Source organism: Synchiropus splendidus, chromosome 10 (assembly GCF_027744825.2).
Source record: "Synchiropus splendidus isolate RoL2022-P1 chromosome 10, RoL_Sspl_1.0, whole genome shotgun sequence".
NCBI lineage: Eukaryota > Metazoa > Chordata > Actinopteri > Syngnathiformes > Callionymidae > Synchiropus > Synchiropus splendidus.
The window spans coordinates 3,387,340-3,406,342 of NC_071343.1; the positions used below are offsets into that span (position 1 = coordinate 3,387,340).

The 19,003-nt window shown below is 47.3% G+C and overlaps 2 protein-coding genes across 11 annotated transcripts in view; both read right to left on the reverse strand.

The window, feature by feature from the left end:
- Positions 1–19,003, reverse strand: part of LOC128765786 (NACHT, LRR and PYD domains-containing protein 3-like) — a 63,085-nt gene that overhangs the window by 9,849 nt on the left and 34,233 nt on the right. For 5 of the 9 annotated variants that reach the window (XM_053876862.1, XM_053876861.1, XM_053876866.1 and 2 more), the window contains 3 exons: positions 12,998–13,174; positions 11,871–12,044; positions 28–204 (listed from right to left, as the gene is read on the reverse strand). In XM_053876862.1, coding sequence (XP_053732837.1) covers positions 28–204; positions 11,871–12,044; positions 12,998–13,174 — 528 coding nt within the window. Of the gene's footprint in view, positions 1–27; positions 205–11,870; positions 12,045–12,997; positions 13,175–14,353; positions 14,531–15,961; positions 16,139–16,852; positions 17,027–17,106; positions 18,884–19,003 lie in introns of all 9 variants that reach the window. The other 4 variants (XM_053876868.1, XM_053876867.1, XM_053876869.1 and 1 more) reach the window with 3 other exon arrangements.
- On the reverse strand, positions 201–9,084 carry LOC128765790 (NACHT, LRR and PYD domains-containing protein 3-like). 2 transcript variants are annotated; one of them, XM_053876885.1, is made up of 9 exons: positions 8,823–9,084; positions 8,304–8,429; positions 7,211–7,289; positions 6,954–7,032; positions 6,617–6,827; positions 4,685–6,458; positions 4,431–4,604; positions 3,610–3,786; positions 201–1,593 (listed from the first exon to the last, which is right to left on the reverse strand). In XM_053876885.1, the coding sequence occupies exons 2-9, from the start codon at positions 8,335–8,337 to the stop codon at positions 1,269–1,271; spliced, it is 2,853 nt and encodes a 950-aa protein (XP_053732860.1). In that variant the 5' UTR covers positions 8,338–8,429; positions 8,823–9,084; the 3' UTR covers positions 201–1,268. The 2 variants fall into 2 exon arrangements, with proteins under 2 accessions (XP_053732860.1, XP_053732861.1); XM_053876886.1 differs by lacking the exons at positions 201–1,593; positions 3,610–3,786 and adding an exon at positions 4,301–4,318.

The window sequence follows — 19,003 nt, forward strand, 5'->3', positions numbered from 1 at the left end:
GAACCAGCTGTCCAGATGTGTTCTGACCTGAGAGTCTCCAGGCGACAGTGTGGACTCTTCAGTCCAGCACACAGCAGCTCCACTCCTGGATCCTTCAGGTCGTAATTGTAGCTCAGGTCCAGTTGTGTCAGACGAGAGGACGGAGAGCTGAGGACTGAGGACAGAAGGGAACCACTTCTCTCTGACATATCACACCTGATCAGGCTGTGAAAGAGACGAGTGTCATCAACCAGTGAGACTTTTTCAATCCTCTATTTTGACAAGACTTTAAACTCTGTATTTGAGGACACATTGAACTCTTTCCATTCAGAAGACCATCATCACATGATTGTTGGAATATTTGAAGCACTTTGATATCAGTCAGGATCAACGTGATCAAACATGAAGACAAAAACACAAACATGATGAAAGAGGAACTAAATATTGGGGGGGTGTTGTTAAAGAGGAGACTTTACATTTATCCAGCTGCTCCAACAGGAAGTGACATCACAGATCATCTGTAAATGAGGAAATCTGTTCTAACTTCTGTGTCTTTCGAGTTTCTTGCTCAGGAATCTGTCCTTTGTGAGGTACTGAAGAGTTTGACCTTGAAAATGTTCCTCAAAGTCAGGATCAACTTGATCAGACCGACCAAGTCTGACTGCCAACTGTTCATCACACACTTGCGTTCTGCTCTGCACAGTGTCCAACAGAGAATCTTTTTTGCAAGGTCTACAACCATCTGACCTTCAGTGTTCCTATCCTGAATACCAAACTTTCCCATCACAGGACTCTAGCTGACATCAACCTACCTTCCTCTCCCCGTAGACCCAAGACTCCACCCCCACCCCATATGAAGTCTCACACGTTGGAATATAAGCTGGCAGCCCAGTGTTCTGAAAATGTTTGTTGCTTCACTCAGACTATTTGGTTTCATCCTATGATCAAGTGTGCGACCACTTTGGATGATGAAGAGACATGACGATGATGTCAGCTGCGTCTGGGATGGAACAAGTGTATTGGCCCAATGTTTTGTAGCCGTGACTGAGTTCATGTAGCAGAGCAAATGAAGCATGAGTGAATTGAATTCCCACCACTTCGTCCACTTCCTTCTCATGTTGTAAACAGAGAACACGACACACCCACAAACCACAACCATCTTTTTTTGGTTCCTGAACCCAACACCCAGTTCAAAACTGTGTTCAGGAACCAGAACCAGCCACTAGCCGTGTCCAACAGATCCAACCACATCCATGTTTCTACATGAGCATGTGTCGACACTCTGTTGGTTACATGTTCTGTTTTCTCTGAAGCTCTCTGTGAAGCTCATTCTGAAAGGTGCTAGCTAAATAAAGCTTTAGAAGCAGGTCCTCATCACAACCACCTGTCTTCAGCACCTGACTACAGGAGGAACCAGCTGTCCAGATGTGTACTGACCTGAGAGTCTCCAGGTGACAGTGTGGACTCTTCAGTCCAGCACACAGCAGCTCCACTCCTGGATCCTTCAGGCTGTAGTTGTCGCTCAGGTCCAGTTGTGTCAGACGAGAGGACGGAGAGCTGAGGACTGAGGACAGAAGGGAACCACTTCTCTCTGACAGATCACACCAGCTCATGCTGTGAAAGAGACCAGTGTCATCAACAAGTGAGACTTTTTCAATCCTCTATTTTGACAAGACTTTAAACTCTGGATTTGAGGACACACTGAACTCTTTCCATTCAGAAGACCATCATCACATGATTGTTGGAATATTTGAAGCACTTTTATATCAGTCGGGATCAACATAATCGAACATGAAGACAAAAGCACCAACACGATGAAAAAGGAACTAAATATTGGGGGGGTTGTTGTTAAAGAGAAGACTTGATATTTTTCTAGCTGCTCCAACAGGAAGTGACATCACAGATCAACTGTAAACAAGGAAATCTGTTCTAACTTCTGTCTCTTTCCAGTTTCCTGCTCAGGAATCTGTCCTTTGTGAGGTACTGAAGAGTTTGACCTTGAAAATGTTCCTCAAAGTCATGATCAACTTGACTAAGTCTGACTGCCACCTGTTCATCACACACTTGGGTTCTGCTCTGCACAGTGTCCAACAGAGGCCTTTCACACTCACAAGGTTCTGGTTCTGGAACCGGTATCATTCAGTGCTTCCTATTGAACCAGCTCGTGTTCAGACTGGTTGAAGAGGGACTAAAGTGGGAGGGCTCTGAAAAAGTGTCACTCAGGCGGAAGTAAACACAACAGTCCGGCAGAATGAATCGTCGCTGGGATATTCAGCATCACTGCCAACACTCATGCAGTTGGAGTGAGAGACACGCAGACCAGGCTTGTCATACGCTCACACTTGTGTCTCACAGGTTTCTAGCCGAACAACTGTACCGTATTTCCCGACTATAAGCCGCAACTTTTTTCTCCCAGTCTGAACCCTGCTGCTTATACAACGATGCGGCTAATATATGGATTTTTTCGAGGGATGCTCCAATTGATCGGCCACCAATTATGAAAGGCTGATCTCGCCGTGATCGGTGAATGACGATCACAAAACCTGATCACATGTGACAGCCGCCACTCTGATGAAGCACAGCCCGCGGGTTGTGATGCGTCGCTCCTCCTTCCCTCCATGCTGACTCGCCACTCGCCTGGCAACAGCATGTCTAATGCGGTGGGTTTTTTCAGTCTGTCATGTAAAGTTTGCATCCTGCAGCAAGCGCACGTAAAAATGCGTCAACGCCACAAATTAAATACGATATTTAAACCACCAGCACTTGACGGAGCGCAGTGACTTTTCTACTGCTCATGAAAGTGAAACTGCAGGAACCAGCAGTCACTCACTGGCACTCGCCGGTCTGAGCGTGAAATTTGGAACGCGAGGCATACTGCACAAGAAATAGTCATTGATTTCACCGTGCCAGATGAGCAGCCTTTCTCAGGTGTCGGAATCAACCGCGACCGAATCCGCTGCTGTTTTGTGTGTGTCAGATGCAGCGTTCGCGGTCCAGCACCTGAATCTGAAACCTTTGCCGCGGCAAACCAGAGTGGCAACCTTCATGAAGAAGGTTGATGACAGCTTCAGCTGAGTTCTCTCCCTGTCTCCCTAATTTTTACAGTCTACAGAGCGTCTTGCTGGCAAAAATACTGAGCCTCGTCACATCAAACCGATGACATCACAGGCGTTTTATATACTTTTAAAGCGCTCAGATTGCGCAGTATTCGCCCGCGTGTCTGCAGTTCTTTCAACAGAGACGATCTGAGTAGTTCATGATTGAAGTTCAGAACATTGGCAAGATTGTTTCATGAGCCAGTCTGGACGAGACCCTGTTTTCAAAACTAGAACTAGAGGATCGCTAGAAGTGATCCTCTAGTACCCAAAACCCGGTTCAAAACTGTGTTCAGGAACCAGAACCAGCCACTAGCCGTGTCCAACAGATCCAACCACATCCATGTCTCCGTGTTTCTACATGAACATGGGTCAATACTCAGTTGGTCACATGTTCTGTTTTCTCTGAAGCTCTCTGTGAAGCTCATTCTGAAAGGTGCTAGCTAAATAAAGCTTTAGAAGCAGGTCCTCATCACAACCACCTGTCTTCAGCACCTGACTACAGGAGGAACCAGCTGTCCAGATGTGTTCTGACCTGAGAGTCTCCAGGTGACAGTGTGGACTCTTCAGTCCAGCACACAGCAGCTCCACTCCTGGATCCTTCAGCTCGTAGTTGCAGCTCAGGTCCAGTTGTGTCAGACGAGAGGACGGAGAGCTGAGGACTGAGGACAGAAGGGAACCACTTCTCTCTGACAGCTGACACCTGATCAGGCTGTGAAAGAGACGAGTGTCATCAACAACAAGTGAGATGTTTTCAATCCTCTATTTTGACAAGACTTTAAACCCTGTATTAGAGGACACACTGAACTCTTTCCATTCAGAAGACCATCATCATGATTGATTGATCATGAACATGATTGTTGGAATTGAAACAAACCAGCATGTCGAGACAGTCCCAGGCCACTATCACGTCATTAGTGAATGTGCCTGGGGACCATCTGCTGTGCTAGAAAACTCAGTGACTTTTCTTCTGTTTTGGACTCATTCTGTCCTGTACTTCAGCGGCCCCACAGTCAAGTCCTGTTCAGAATACTGGGACGATCCCGGGGCCTGTTTCAGAAAGGTGCTTCAGTGAAAAGCCTGTGTTGGTTTTCCCAGAAGTGAGCAGCAACTCTGGTGTTTTGGTTTCATGAAGCAGGACCAGCAAACCTCTGTGTGAAGGAGGGGGAACAAGCCTCTCCTCAGGAACTCAGTCACATGACTGAAGGAGGAACCTGCTGGAGACTGATGCCACTGAGAATCAGCTGCTGCATTGAAGAGCAAACTGATGAGAAAACTGTGACTCTCTGCAGCTGGAGTCTCCACCTCTGACATTCACATTTCAGCTCTGAAGCTGGACACATGATGTGTTCTGACCTGAGAGTCTCCAGGTGACAGTGTGGACTCTTCAGTCCAGCACACAGCAGCTTCAGTGCTGAATCATACATGTAGTTGTGGCTCAGGTCCAGTTGTGTCAGACGAGAGGACGGAGAGCTGAGGACTGAGGACAGAAGGGAACAACTTCTCTCTGACAGCTGACAGTCTCTCAGTCTGAATAAAAAGAGCAAGGAAATCAAACCTTCATGTTCAGTTCATATCATCAGAGATGTTTCAGTGTTTGATCCACCTACAGAACAGCTTTCGAAGCTTGAACCACCGGGAGCAGCCTGTCAAGAGCCTTGTCTGAAGCAGAGTATTTCTTCAGGTCAAACACCTCCAGATCTTCCTCTGAGGACAGTAAGATGGAGACCAGGGTGGACCACTGAGCAGGAGACAGTTCCTCTGTGGAGAGACCTCCTGATCTCAGCTGCTGTTGAAGCTGCTCCACTAAAGTGTCCTTCGCTTCACTCAGACAGTGGAACAGATTGATGATTCTCTCTGGAGACACTTTCTCACTTATCTTCTTCTTGATGAGCTCTGCTGTATCTTGATGGGTCCATGAGCTACTTCCTGTCTGTGGCAACAAACCTGGAAGGAGACCCTGGCTGCTCTGCAGAGAAAGACCCAGAAGGAAACGCAGGAACAAGTCCAGGTGTCCAGTAGGACTTTCTACAGCTTCATTTATTGCTCTCTGGTAGAACTGTTCAGGATGATGTTTGTTTTCACATGTTTCTTGTGAATTGAGCAGATTGACTCCAGAGCTGAAGAACTTCAAGTGGACATGAAGAGCAGCCAGAAACTCCTGGAGACTTAGGTGGATGAAGCAGAAGACCTTGTCGTGGTACAGTCCTCTCTCCTCTCTGAAGATCTGTGTGAAGACTCCTGAGTAAAATGCAGCAGCTGTGATGTCGATGCCACACTCTGTGAGGTCTGATTCATAGAAGATCAGGTTTCCTCTCTGCAGCTGCTCAAAAGCCAGTTTTCCCAGAGACTCGATCATCTTCCTGCTCTCAGGGTCCCAAACTGTGTCTGTCCCAGCTCCTCCATGGTACTTGAGCTTCTTGACTTTGGCCTGAACCACCAGGAAGTGGATGTACATCTTAGTCAGGGTCTTGGGCAGCTCTCCACTCTCTCTGCTCTTCAACATGTCCTCCAGAACTGTGGCAGTGATCCAGCAGAAGATGGGGATGTGACACATGATGTGGAGGCTTCGTGAGCTCCTGATGTGAGAGATGATGGTGGTCTGCTCCTCATCTCTGAACCTCTTCCTGAAGTACTCCTCCTTCTGGAGGTCAGTGAACCCTCGGACCTCTGTCACCATGTCCACACACTCAGGAGGGATCTGATTGGCTGCTGCAGGTCGTGTGGTCATCCAGAGGTGAGCTGAGGGAAGCAGCTTCCCCCTGATGAGGTTGGTCAGCAGGACGTCTACTGAGGTGGACTCTGTAGCTTCTGTCAGGACCCGACTGTTGAAGTCCAGAGGCAGTCGACACTCGTCCAGACCGTCCAAGATGAACAGAACCTGGACTCCTTCAAAGCTGCTGAGTCCTGAGTCTTTGGTTTCAGGAAAGAAGCGATGAACAAGTTCCACCAAACTCAACTGCTTCTCTTTCAGCAGGTTCAGCTCTCTGAAGGTGAAAGGAAACACGAGCTGGAAGTTCTGGTGGGCTTTGTCTTCAGCCCAGTCCAGAGTCAGCTTCTGTGTCAGGAGGGTCTTCCCAATGCCAGCCACGCCCTTCGTCAGCAGGCTCCTGATGGGTCCCTCTCTCTCAGGTGAGGCTTTAAAGAGGTCTTCTTGTCTGATGGTAGTTTCTGCTCTGGTCTGGTTCCTGGTTGCTGCTTCGATCTGTCGGACCTCGTGCTCCTGGTTGACCTGGTCTGTGCCCCCCTCAGTGATGTAGAGCTCTGTGTAGATCTGATTCAGAGGGGCAGAGTTTCCTGCTTTAGCCACCCCCTCAAACACATTGTGGAACTTCTTCTGCAGGCTCCTCTTCAGTCGTCCTGCACACGTTCCAGCACGACTTCCTGAAAGAAGAGAGAAGTCCCATGATCAGAAGATTCCGGAAGGTGAAGCTGATCAATCTCCAGATCATTCTTCTCATCAGCTCCAGGTATTTCAGATCAAATGGACTTTTAGATTGAAGGCCTCAGATTCAGCAAGTTGACGGTTCAAATCCTCTTACTGCTCCACACACGATCAGCAAGCTCCTCCTCCTTCATGCTCCTCAGAAGGTTCACAATGAAGTCCAGGAAAGCTTGTCTCATCTGCTCCTCATCACACTTCACCTTCACCTCTTCCTCATCATCCTGGTATTTGGGATCATCTGGACTGAGGAACCTTTGGACTCTCCTCACTTCCTTCTTCACCAGGGTCATGACAGCCTCCTCAAGCAGCTGCAACACAAATATGTGACCTGATCATGTGAGAGAAAAGCTGCTGACCTTCAGAGGTGACCAGAATCCTGACTGGTGAGTTAGCATCTGCTGTAGTTAGCAGGAGGAGCTAACACTTGAACATACCTGAAGTGTGGAGTCCAGATCTGTTTGATGCTGCTGGACACACTGGAGACTGAGAACATTTGAGACCTGCTGATCCTCTCTGTGAAGAACATCAGACAGTAAGCAGACACTTCAGTCACAAGTTCATGTTTTATCAGTTCAGATCACTGCTTCTTCAGCAGCTTCTGATGTGAGTGGCTTTGATCTGAACACAAAAGTTGCAGTGTGGAAATGATTTCAAGTATTTGTAGCTCTGACAGGAGAACTGATCTTCTCACCTCTGAGCTCTGGTCTGGCTGCCATGGTCCTCACCCAGAAGGGCTTTAGAGGGAGGAGCTTCTTCCTCTCTGTCCACACCTTCACACAGACACAACAGCATCATCACTGGTGGCTATTGTCAACAACAGAATTTCAGGTTCAGAGCAGCAGAACACATGAACACGACGAGACCGTGACGGTGCCGTGCTCTCCAGCTCAGCGGCGTTTGACGGACGACACCGGCATGTGACAGGTGTGGAGAGTGTGGTGGACTTTGGTTCACAATCGTAGTTTTAAACTCATTTTTATACAGGAAACTGAAACTGGTCGACTCTGAGTGTCTGGATCATGTGTTTGTTTTATGAGATGGAGTGGTCCTGATAGTATTTCTGACGCGGTCGTCTTGGTTCGTATCAACACATGCAGGTCTCCTGTTGCGCTGGTGCCTCTGCGAAACACCGCGGTGAAAACAGTTTGACGGTCATCGGCTCTGCTATTGGCGGTGGCGTCCTCCTCCACGTCCCCATTAGGTTTCACACTCTCACAGGCAGCACTAATGCCACAACATGGCATCAGTTAGGGACCATCAACAAATTCTGATTCGATCAAAGAGTTAACGATACCTTCAAACATGCCAAAGAAAAAAATTTAATCGAGAGAAAAGATTTTTCATCACAAGACAAAGAACTGACAATTTGTGTGATGATTTGGAGAACAGAACATGACTAAAATGATCATTTACTCACATGATTTCTTATATTTATTCAATAGCATCTAGGAACGGGTCCATAGTTAAAGTCGACTGTGCAGAGACATGAGACACAACAGACAAACGGCTCAATTTAACCCCTAAATAAAACTGGCAGAGCAGTCTGTCAGACACGAGAGATGTGAAACATTGCATTTCTCATCTCTACACTCACTTAACTATTGTATTTAAACATAAAATGATGATGTTGGAGACAAACTCCACTGACAGGTTTCATCGTAAAACAGACTCTAGTGAGACTGTAGTGTCCGACACATGAAATAGAATGAAAATGTATCTAAATGACCAAATGTACCTTGATATTTTCTCGTCCATATCACCCAACCAGTTGGGAAGTCACTGACCTGGGAGCAGCTCTCTGGTCTGACTTGTGTCCATGTTTGTGGGTGGAGCTTCCAGCTGAGCTCAGCTCCTTCTTCTGAAGAAACTCACTGTAGATGGAACTCAGCCCGTGAGCGAGCTGGTGTGTCCTGTAAAAGATCCAAACAAGTCATACATCAACTCCGCCGTGGACTTGACTCGCCCGTGAGAAACAGAGGACGTCGATGAACAGACTTTTGAGGAGGAAGCTGTCTCCGCCACCCACGCCTCAACACTGACACCTACTGGCCTGAACTGATATAGCAGGGGAACGAGTCATTCTCGCTCTCATTTTTCACACCGTCACAAGTTGAGTGAATAAGTTGTAAGAACTTATTCGATACTATTTGCAAAGGAACAACTAATAATGATAATGACTCGATTCATGCTATAATCCGGAACATTCGCCGCGTCATTTTGTTTTTCTCCCTTTTTGCAAGAATTGCACTTTTGGAAGCTTCAAAACACAGATGCACTATGACACCACCGTTTGACAAACTCACCGTTCCCTCTTCAGACGCTTTATTTAGCTCTCCTTCTCTCACAGCTTTCAGTGACGGTGAAACGAACCCAAATGCGAAGAATTTTGATTTCACTTTCACTTTCCTATAAGAGGCCTATAAGAGACCTCCACGACTGTCGTTGCATCTTGAGGGAAAACACGGATTCACACAGTTCAAGGTTCCCATTCTTTACTTGTCGTTAGCTTCCAACACAGGCGCATGTCAACCACAGCGAACACAGGCAGAGAAAAAGACAACAACTATCCACCTAAGCGAGTCTCTTCCAGCACTCCACAATACCATGTCGCCCTCTAGTGGCTGCTCAAAATACCCACATACTTATAATGTAACATACCCATATACTTGCAATCATCCGGCGGCGATTTTGTGCAAAAAGGCAAATTAAAAGGTTCCGCGCATGAACTGTTTCTCTATACTTTCAACCATAAATAGATTTATATGTTCACATAAATAAATTGCGTAACATACTGTTTTTGTTTGACAAAGTGATCTCATTTTTAGTGCCGCTGACAATCGAATTTAATGCTTTTTCATGCCATTTCAGGCCTGAATTTTCACAAAATGTATTCAGTTTCTTTCGGCGAGTTGGTGATTCCACAGTTCACAGACTAATTCCTTGGGCTAGTGTTCGCTGTGTGACGAGCTTCCTTCGGCTGCGCGTCTTCATCAAGTTCGACTCCTCTCTTCAACACCATCTTCTGACCCCATGTCTTGTCTTTATTAGGGTTCGCAATAAACACACCTCGAGTCGAAGAGTAACTTCTTTAATGAAGGACATGGCTTCACCAACTGATACACAAGTATACACAAGTCGATCTACTAATATCAACTCGTCAACTTTTACAAACATAAATAAAGAGCGCCTCCTGCTGTCGAGATGTTTTAACAAAATACCTACTGTACATCCGAATACCAAAACAAACACTGACGCCTAGTGGTCACGACCGATCACTTTAATTGTCACACTCGGGCTCCCGTCCACCCAGGGTCAAGGTGAAGAAATTAGATCGTGTATTTGCGATTTAATTTGTATTTTTTGGTGTAAAATAGATGTATTGTCGATGAATACATCGAGTTCTACATTGAAATCGAGCCAAAAAGAGCAGGTGAATGCATAGATGTCAGATTAAACAAGTAAATTAAATAAAACGTCGAAACGTTCAAGACGGCATCATTGTGTTTCTGAAAAGTCGGTTGAATGGCCTGGTTTTCCTTTCTCAAAAATGTGGCCTGCTTCGAGTGAAAATCACGAGACAGTTGAGAGACAGAAAGCGCTCTATAAAAGAGGCAACCAGCAACACCAGTCACACACTCAGGTCACACACACACACTGAGGAACCAGGAACCAGGAGTCCAAATCCCAGGTACAGAGGTTCAGTGGAGGTGGGGAACATGCTGAGGCAAGTCCAGACTCCAGAGGAGACTCTGTAAAAGGCCAAAAATCCAGCAGGACAGTTCAGCCACACTCCAAGTCTGTGAGAGACTTCTGAGCTCTCAATGACATTTTCTCTCTTATTGTGACAGACTTTATATCCAGCATCATCAGAGCAGCTCAGACTCCAGGAATAATGGTTCCGTCCAAACTCAGACTCGTCTTCCTTCCCTCCGTCTCTCCTGAGAGTCACTGCCACAGAAACTCTTCCTCTCCACTCCAGCTCCCAGTAACAGACACCAGTCACAGCATCTCTGCTCATCACCTGAGGACACCGCTCAAACCTGTCGTCATGGTCCAGATAATCCTGATCCTCCGTCACTAGTTCCACCATGTTGTTGTTGTTGGACAGCAGGAGGCGCCGGTGAGCTGTGTCTGGGTCCAGTGAGAGTGGACGGATGTCTGAGAGAAGAAAACACACGTGGTGATGATGGTGGAAGAACAGACCTTCAAGAGACAATCATTGTCCCAGCAAACCAGGGACGGCTGCTCTGTTGGTCCACATGGACTCCAGTGGAGATCATGGGGCCACAGGTCAAAACTGTGACGGGTCAACAGTCTTCTGAGACTGGGGCCACCTCAAGAGAAGAACCAGGAGGACTGGAACATCCCAGAATCATCTGGAGGAGCTGATGTCACATGTGAGTCAGTTTAGGGAACATGATGATGTTCAGAGCTCCTGAGACTCTGGTGTCAAAGACTGAAGAGAGTGAAGGAATCAGTATTTGATGATGAGGAAAGACCACAGTGCTGCTTCTAGATCTGCATGGAGGCTCCTCACCAGCTGCAGCTGGACACCATGTTGGTGACCAGTGTTCTGGGCAGTGACCTGGACTTGATGAAGACAAGTTCCAGCAGCAGATTCAAGGGTCACATGACGTCACCAACATCACAGCTGCTCCACTAGAAGCTGACAGAGTTGAGGAGTTCTCATGAAGCAAGAAGATACAGACTTACATCTCTGCAGTCCAGGTGTTAACCTCTGTGGTCCACAGTGATCCAGCCTGGAGGAAGAAAGAGTCATGTGACTTCAGATGTTTCAGGACTATTATCTCCTGCTGCTAAGTGGACAGCTCTTTCATGACTGTGTTGATGACAACAAAGATGGATCTCTAAACAGCTGCTCAGTCTCCACTGTCTCCTTGGCGCTTCCACTGGTGTCCAGCAGAAGAACATGTCATGTGTTTGGATTCATGTGCTCAGTTCAGATGAAGAGTCTGAGCAGCGTCACACACCCACATCCTCTCTGTCTGCTTCTGGATCACATGTTCAGTCTGAAGCTCTTTGGAGCTCAGTCAGTCACTTCTGCTGCTCTGTCCATACCTGAGAGTCTCCAGCCTCCAGTCTGGACTCTCCAGTCCAGCAGACAGCAGCTCCAGTCCTGGTCCTCCTGGATGGTTGAAGCTCAGGTCCAGCTCTCTCAGATGGGAGGGGTTAGAGGTCAGAGCTGAGGCCAGAAAAGCACAGCCGCTCTCTGAGATCCTGCAACCTGACAGACTGTAATGAAGGAGGAACAGTGTTTTAGAGAATCATGAGAGCAGAAGAACCGTCCAGTTGTGGGGCAGAACTGCAGAGAGGAGCTGATGTGTTCTGACCTGAGAGTCTCCAGGTGACAGTGTGGACTCTTCAGTCCAGCACACAGCTGCTCCACTCCTGGATCCTTCAGATTGTTGTGGCTCAGGTCCAGTTGTGTCAGACGAGAGGACGGAGAGCTGAGGACTGAGGACAGAAGGGAACCACTTCTCTCTGACAGATCACACCTGATCAGGCTGTGAAAGAGACGAGTGTCATCAACAAGTGAGACTTTTTCAATCCTCTATTTTGAAAAGACTTTAAACTCTGTATTAGATCCTCCGTCTCACTTGAACCTGAGCTGACTGCAGCGGAGGTGAGTGTGAGAGACGAAGAAGGGCCGACCAATAGGAAAAGTTCTGACTAAAGAGTCAGTGCGTCATTGGTCGATCACCTTCTCTCTTCAAGCACCTGATTGGTCAACACCTCTGAACTGCTGTTTTTCTAACAGTAAGTATACCGTCTGTGTCTATTAAATCTTTAAGTTAACCTCGTCTCCGAGCCTTCTGTCAGCCAGGACACACTGCACCTGGGTCTCATCACACAGACAGCCATGACTTCCTGGTTCAGAGGTGGAGAGTCAAGTGCACCAGCAGGTCAAATGTATCAGTTCATTTCAGGTGGTTCAGACAACAACATGATCTGGGTAGATTGAACAGTTTGAAGCTCAAAGTTTAAAGCACTATTCATGTTCGTTTCATGAAAAATCAGAGCTAAAACAGTGTTGGTTGCCATGAATGACCTTTGGCGCAGCTGTGCTCCAGTAGAGCATCAGGTCCAGTGACACCACTGGTTTTTACTTTGTAAAAAAACAGTATGTTACACAGTACAGTATGTGAACATATAAATCTACTAATGGTCAAAAGTATAACGTAACGGTTGGAGGACGAGCTAGAAGCACTAAGAAGGAAAATGGACAGTATGCAGGACGACACATGAATACAAATGTATGTATTTTCATTTCTTGGTTCGACTTGAGACCCTCAGTCACATGACTGCAGGAGGAACCTGCTGGAGACTGATGCCACTGAGAATCAGCTGCTGCATTGAAGAGCAAACTGATGAGAAAACTGTGACTCTCTGCAGCTGGAGTCTCCACCTCTGACTTTCACATTTCAGCTCTGAAGCTGGACACATGATGTGTTCTGACCTGAGAGTCTCCAGGTGACAGTGTGGAGTCTTCAGTCCAGCACACAGCAGCTCCACTCCTGGATCCTTCAGGTTGATGTTGTAGCTCAGGTCCAGTTGTGTCAGACGAGAGGACGGAGAGCTGAGGACTGAGGACAGAAGGGAACCACTTCTCTCTGACAGCAAACACCCGCTCAGTCTGTGAAAGAGACAAGTGTCATCAACAAGTGAGACTTTTTCAATACTCTATTATGACAAGACTTTAAACAGATGATTGTTTCTTCAGAGGATCAGACTTCCATACAAACTAGTGTGACGTCATGGATTGATGCTGGATTTTTGGAACATGAACAAGCATTCAGAAATCATCCAGTCAGCGTCCTGGAATCACTGCTCTGCAGCGCCCCCGTGTGGGTGAGTCTGTGACTGTTGGCAGTGAGAATGGTGGACACTCGAGACACAGGACTTCAGTCTGGTGACTTTGTCATCATCCACTATAGTGCTGAAGTCTTTAGTGAATCAACCATAGCGTTAGCACTGCAGCTGAGTGTTAGCATTTCATCAGCAGCAGCTTTTGATTCCTCTGGACCAGTGGTCAGCAAGCGCAGGCTTGTGGGCCACATCTCAACGAACTGTTTGAGCCTTGGATTCGTCTCGTCTCTGTCATGGTCATATTGGGGTCATATTGCAGATATGGCAGATCATTTCTCACTGAATATTCCCTGCCTTTGTGCCAAACACTGTGAGGTTATACAGCAGCATCTGGACATCACAGGGTCACCATTATGAGAGCCATCGATCGGCACAATTCTGAATGAAAGATCAAGGTCATGACTCTGAGTTCTCTGAGCATCTCATTTAGCTCATTTACCCCGCTGTTGTTAGAGCATCAAACTAGTGGCACCTGGTCGGAACGTTCACTCTTATGTTGTTGGTTTCTTCTACATTCCAGAGGAACAGGACCAAGAGTGAGGAGTCATGACTGAGTCACATGTTCAGAAACCTGAAGTCCTCAGAAGATGGACAGAGAAGTGGAACGGTCCCAAACACCAGTCATGCACTCACATTCTAGTTTCCAAGTCATTCATACTCAGGCTCTTACTGTATCTAACTCACTTCATTGAAGTCAACTTACAGGACTCTGGACAACAGAATGGACTTCACTGAGAAAAATCTCAAGCTGACACTCTGACTGGGGAAAGAAGGTTCATTAAAAAGGGGCAGATATGAGCAGACTTTTTCTTCTTTGGGGATGGAAACAAACTTGCTTCACACTCTCTTCCAACTCAGTGATGGTCTGTTGACTCTCTGCAGCTGGAGCCTCCACCTCTGACTTTCACATTTCAGCTCTGAAGCTGGACACGTGATGTGTTCTGACCTGAGAGTCTCCAGGTGACAGTGTGGACTCTTCAGTCCAGCACACAGCTGCTCCACTCCTGGATCCTTCAGGCTGTAGTTGTGGCTCAGGTCCAGTTGTGTCAGACGAGAGGACGGAGAGCTGAGGACTGAGGACAGAAGGGAACCACTTCTCTCTGACAGGAAACACATGCTCAGGCTGTGAAAGAGACGAGTGTCATCAACAAGTCAGACTTTTTCAATCCTCTATTTTGACAAGACTTTAAACTCTGTATTTGAGGACACACTGAACTCTTTCCATTCAGAAGATCATCATCACATGATTGTTGGAATATTTGAAGCACTTTTATATCAGTCAGGATCAACGTGATCAAACATGAAGACAAAAACACAAACCTGATGAAAGAGGAACTAAATATTGGGGGGTGTTGTTAAAGAGGAGACTTTACATTTATCCAGCTGCTCCAACAGGAAGTGACATCACAGATCATCTGGAAAATACACTGCCTGGCCAAAAAAAGTCGCCACCTGGATTTAACTAAGCAAGTAGGTATGAGCCTCCTATTGGATAATTACTGCATGGGCGATTATCTTTCAGCTGGCAACAAGGTACCTGAATATACTGAATGACCAGGTTATTCCATCAATGCATTTTTTCTTCCCTGATGGCACGGGCATATTCCAAGATGAAAATGCCTGGATTCATCGGGCTCAAATTGTGAAAGACTGGTTCAGGGAGCATGAGACATCCTTTTCACACATGGATTGGCCACCACAGAGTCCAGACCTTCACTCCATTGAGAATCTTTGGGATGTGCTGGAGAAGGCTTCCTGCAGTGGTCAGATTCTACCATCATCAATGCAAGATCATGGTGAAAAATTAATGCCACACTGGATGGAAATAAATCTTGTGACATTGCAGAAGCTTATCGAAACAATGCCACAGCGAATGCCTGCTGAAATCAAAGCTAAAGGCGATCCAACAAAATATTAGAGTGTATGACCCAATTTTTTGGTGGCAACTTTTTTTTGGCCAGGCAGTGTAAGTTGGCAGCCCAGTGTTCTGAAAACGTTTGTTGCTTCACTACTGACTATTTGGTTTCATCCTATGATCAAGTGTGCGACCACTTTGGACGATGAAGAGACATGACGATGATGTCAGCTGCGTCTGGGATGGAACAAGTGTATTGGCCAAATGTTTTGTAGCCGTGACTGAGTTCATGTAACAGAGCAAATGAAGCATGAGTGAATTGAATTCCCACCACTTCGTCCACTTCCTTCTCATGTTGTAAACAGAGAACACGACACACCCACCGATGATGTCACAGTTCACAAACCAGAACCGTCTTTTTTTGGTTCCTGAACCCAACACCCGGTTCAAAGCTGTGTTCAGGGACCAGAACCAGCCCGGAGCTGTGTCCAACAGATCCAACCACATCCATGTCTCCATGTTTCTACATGAGCATGTGTCGAGACTCTGTCGGTCACATGTTCTGTTTTCTGAAGCTCTCTGTGAAGCTCATTCTGAAAGGTGCTAGCTAAATAAAGCTTTAGAAGCAGGTCCTCATCACAACCACCTGTCTTCAGCACCTGACTACAGGAGGAACCAGCTGTCCAGATGTGTTCTGACCTGAGAGTCTCCAGGTGACAGTGTGGACTCTTCAGTCCAACACACAGCAGCTCCACTCCTGGATCCTTCAGCTCGTAGTTGTAGCTCAGGTCCAGTTGTGTCAGACGAGAGGACGGAGAGCTGAGGACTGAGGACAGAAGGGAACCACTTCTCTCTGAAAGTCCACACCTGCTCAGGCTGTGAGAGAGACAAGTGTCATCAACAAGTGAGACTTTTTCAATCCTCTATTTTGACAAGACGGAGGCTCAGGACTGTGAAGCTGCTTTTAAACTGCAGCTAAAATGACCGGGATCAGTGGGTCATGCTGGTAATTTTGTGCACTATGGTCCTGGTATTTGGACCCTGGTCAAACAAGCCTGCAATAGAAATGGGTTTTGATCAGGCCTGGCCTGACAGCTCATCCCACCTTCACCAGCTCATGCCCCTGACGTCTGCATTGTTGTACGCGCCTGTCCTGCTCTGTTTGTCACCCAAACTGATGCAGAGTTTGTTTTATTAGACCGAGCCTCAAATCTATCCAGCTGTTCATTCAGATCCAGCTGTGTGAGTAGCTTGATGCAGAGAGCTCTCTCCTGCATGAATACAGCACAGCCAGATGTCACAGCTGAAGTTTCAGCTCCTCAAACGCAGTATTGGCCTCATTAAATCAGTCGAATATGTTGTTGAAACAACAGAAATGTCGCTGCCGTTAATTACCATGGAAACAAAACAGTTTGTCGAGACAGTCCCAGGCCACTATCACGTCATTGGTGCATGTGCCTGGGGACCAGGAGAATCAGCTGCTGCATTGAAGAGCAAACTGATGAGAAAACTGTGACTCTCTGCAGCTGGAGTCTCCACCTCTGACTTTCACATTTGAGCTCTGAAGCTGGACACATGATGTGTTCTGACCTGAGAGTCTCCAGGTGACAGTCTGGACTCTTCAGTCCAGCACACAGCAGCTTCAGTGCTGAATCATACATGTAGTTGTGACTCAGGTCCAGTTGTGTCAGACGAGAGGACGGAGAGCTGAGGACCGAGGACAGAAGGGAACAACTTCTCTCTGACAGCTGACAGTCTCTCAGTCTGAATAAAAAGAGCAAGGAAATCAAACCTTCATGTTCAGTTCATATCATCAGAGATGTTTCGGTATTTGATCCACCTACAGAACAGTTTTTGAAGCTTGAACCACCAGCAGCAGCCTGTCAAGAGCCTTGTCTGAAGCAGAGTATTTCTTCAGGTCAAACACCTCCAGATCTTCCTCTGAGGACAGTAAGATGGAGACTAGGGTGGACCACTGAGCAGGAGACAGTTCCTCTGAGGAGAGACGTCCTGATCTCAGCTGCTGTTGAAGCTGCTCCACTAGAGAAGTGTCCTTCACTTCACTCAGACAGTGGAACAGATTGATGATTCTCTCTGGAGACACTTTCTCATTTATCTTCTTCTTGATGAGCTCTGCTGTGTTCTGCTGGGTCCAGGAGCTACTTCCTGTCTGTGGCAACAAACCTGGAAGGAGACTCTGGCTGCTCTGCAGAGAAAGACCCAGAAGGAAACGCAGGAACAAGTCCAGGTGTCCAGTAGGACTTTCTACAGCTTCATTTATTGCTCTCTGGTAGAACTGTTCAGGATGATGTTTGTTTTCACATGTTTGTTGTGACTGGAGCAGATTGACTCCAGAGATGAAGAACTTCAGGTGGACATGAAGAGCAGCCAGAAACTCCTGGAGACTCAGGTGGATGAAGCAGAAGACCTTGTCCTGGTACAGTCCTCTCTCCTCTCTGAAGATCTGTGTGAAGACTCCTGAGTAAACTGCAGCAGCTGTGATGTCGATGCCACACTCTGTGAGGTCTGATTCATAGAAGATCAAGTTTCCTCTCTGCAGCTGCTCAAAAGCCAGTTTTCCCAGAGACTTGATCATCTTTCTGCTCTCAGGGTCCCAAACTGTGTCTGTCCCAGCTCCTCCATGGTACTTGAGCTGCTTGACTTTGGCCTGAACCACCAGGAAGTGGATGTACATCTTAGTCAGGGTCTTGGGTAGCTCTCCACTCTCTCTGCTCTTCAACATGTCCTCCAGAACTGTGGCAGTGATCCAGCAGAAGATGGGGATGTGACACATGATGTGGAGGCTTCGTGAGCTCTGGATGTGAGAGATGATGGTGGTCTGCTCCTCATCTCTGAACCTCTTCCTGAAGTACTCCTCCTTCTGGAGGTCAGTGAACCCTCGGACCTCTGTCACCATGTCCACACACTCAGGAGGGATCTGATTGGCTGCTGCAGGCCGTGTAGTCATCCAGAGGTGAGCTGAGGGAAGCAGCTTCCCCCTGATGAGGTTGGTCAGCAGGACGTCTACTGAGGTGGACTCTGTAGCTTCTGTCAGGACCCGACTGTTGAAGTCCAGAGGCAGTCGACACTCGTCCAGACCGTCCAAGATGAACAGAACCTGGACTCTTTCAAAGCTGCTGAGTCCTGAGTCTTTGGTTTCAGGAAAGAAGCGATGAACAAGTTCCACCAAACTCAACTGCTTCTCTTTCAGCAGGTTCAGTTCTCTGAAGGTGAAAGGAAACATGAGCTGGAAGTTCTGGTGGGCTTTGTCTTCAGCCCAGTCCAGAGTCAGCTTCTGTGTCAGGAGGGTCTTCCCAATGCCAGCCACGCCCTTCGTCAGCAGGCTCCTGATGGGTCCCTCTCTCTCAGGTGAAGCTTTAAAGAGGTCTTCTAGTCTGATGGTAGTTTCTGCTCTGGTCTGGTTCCTGGTTGCTGCTTCAATCTGTCGGACCTCGTGCTCCTGGTTGACCTGGTCTATGCCCCCCTCAGTGATGTAGAGCTCTGTGTAGATCTGATTCAGAGGGGCAGAGTTTCCTGCTTTAGCCACCCCCTCAAACACACTGTGGAACTTCTTCTGCAGGCTCCTCTTCAGTCGTCCTGCACACGCTCCAGCACGACTTCCTGAATGAACAGAGAAGTCCCATGATCAGAAGATTCCGGAAGGTGAAGCTGATCAATCTCCAGATCATTCTTCTCATCAGCTCCAGGTATTTCAGATCAAATGGACTTCTAGATTGAAGG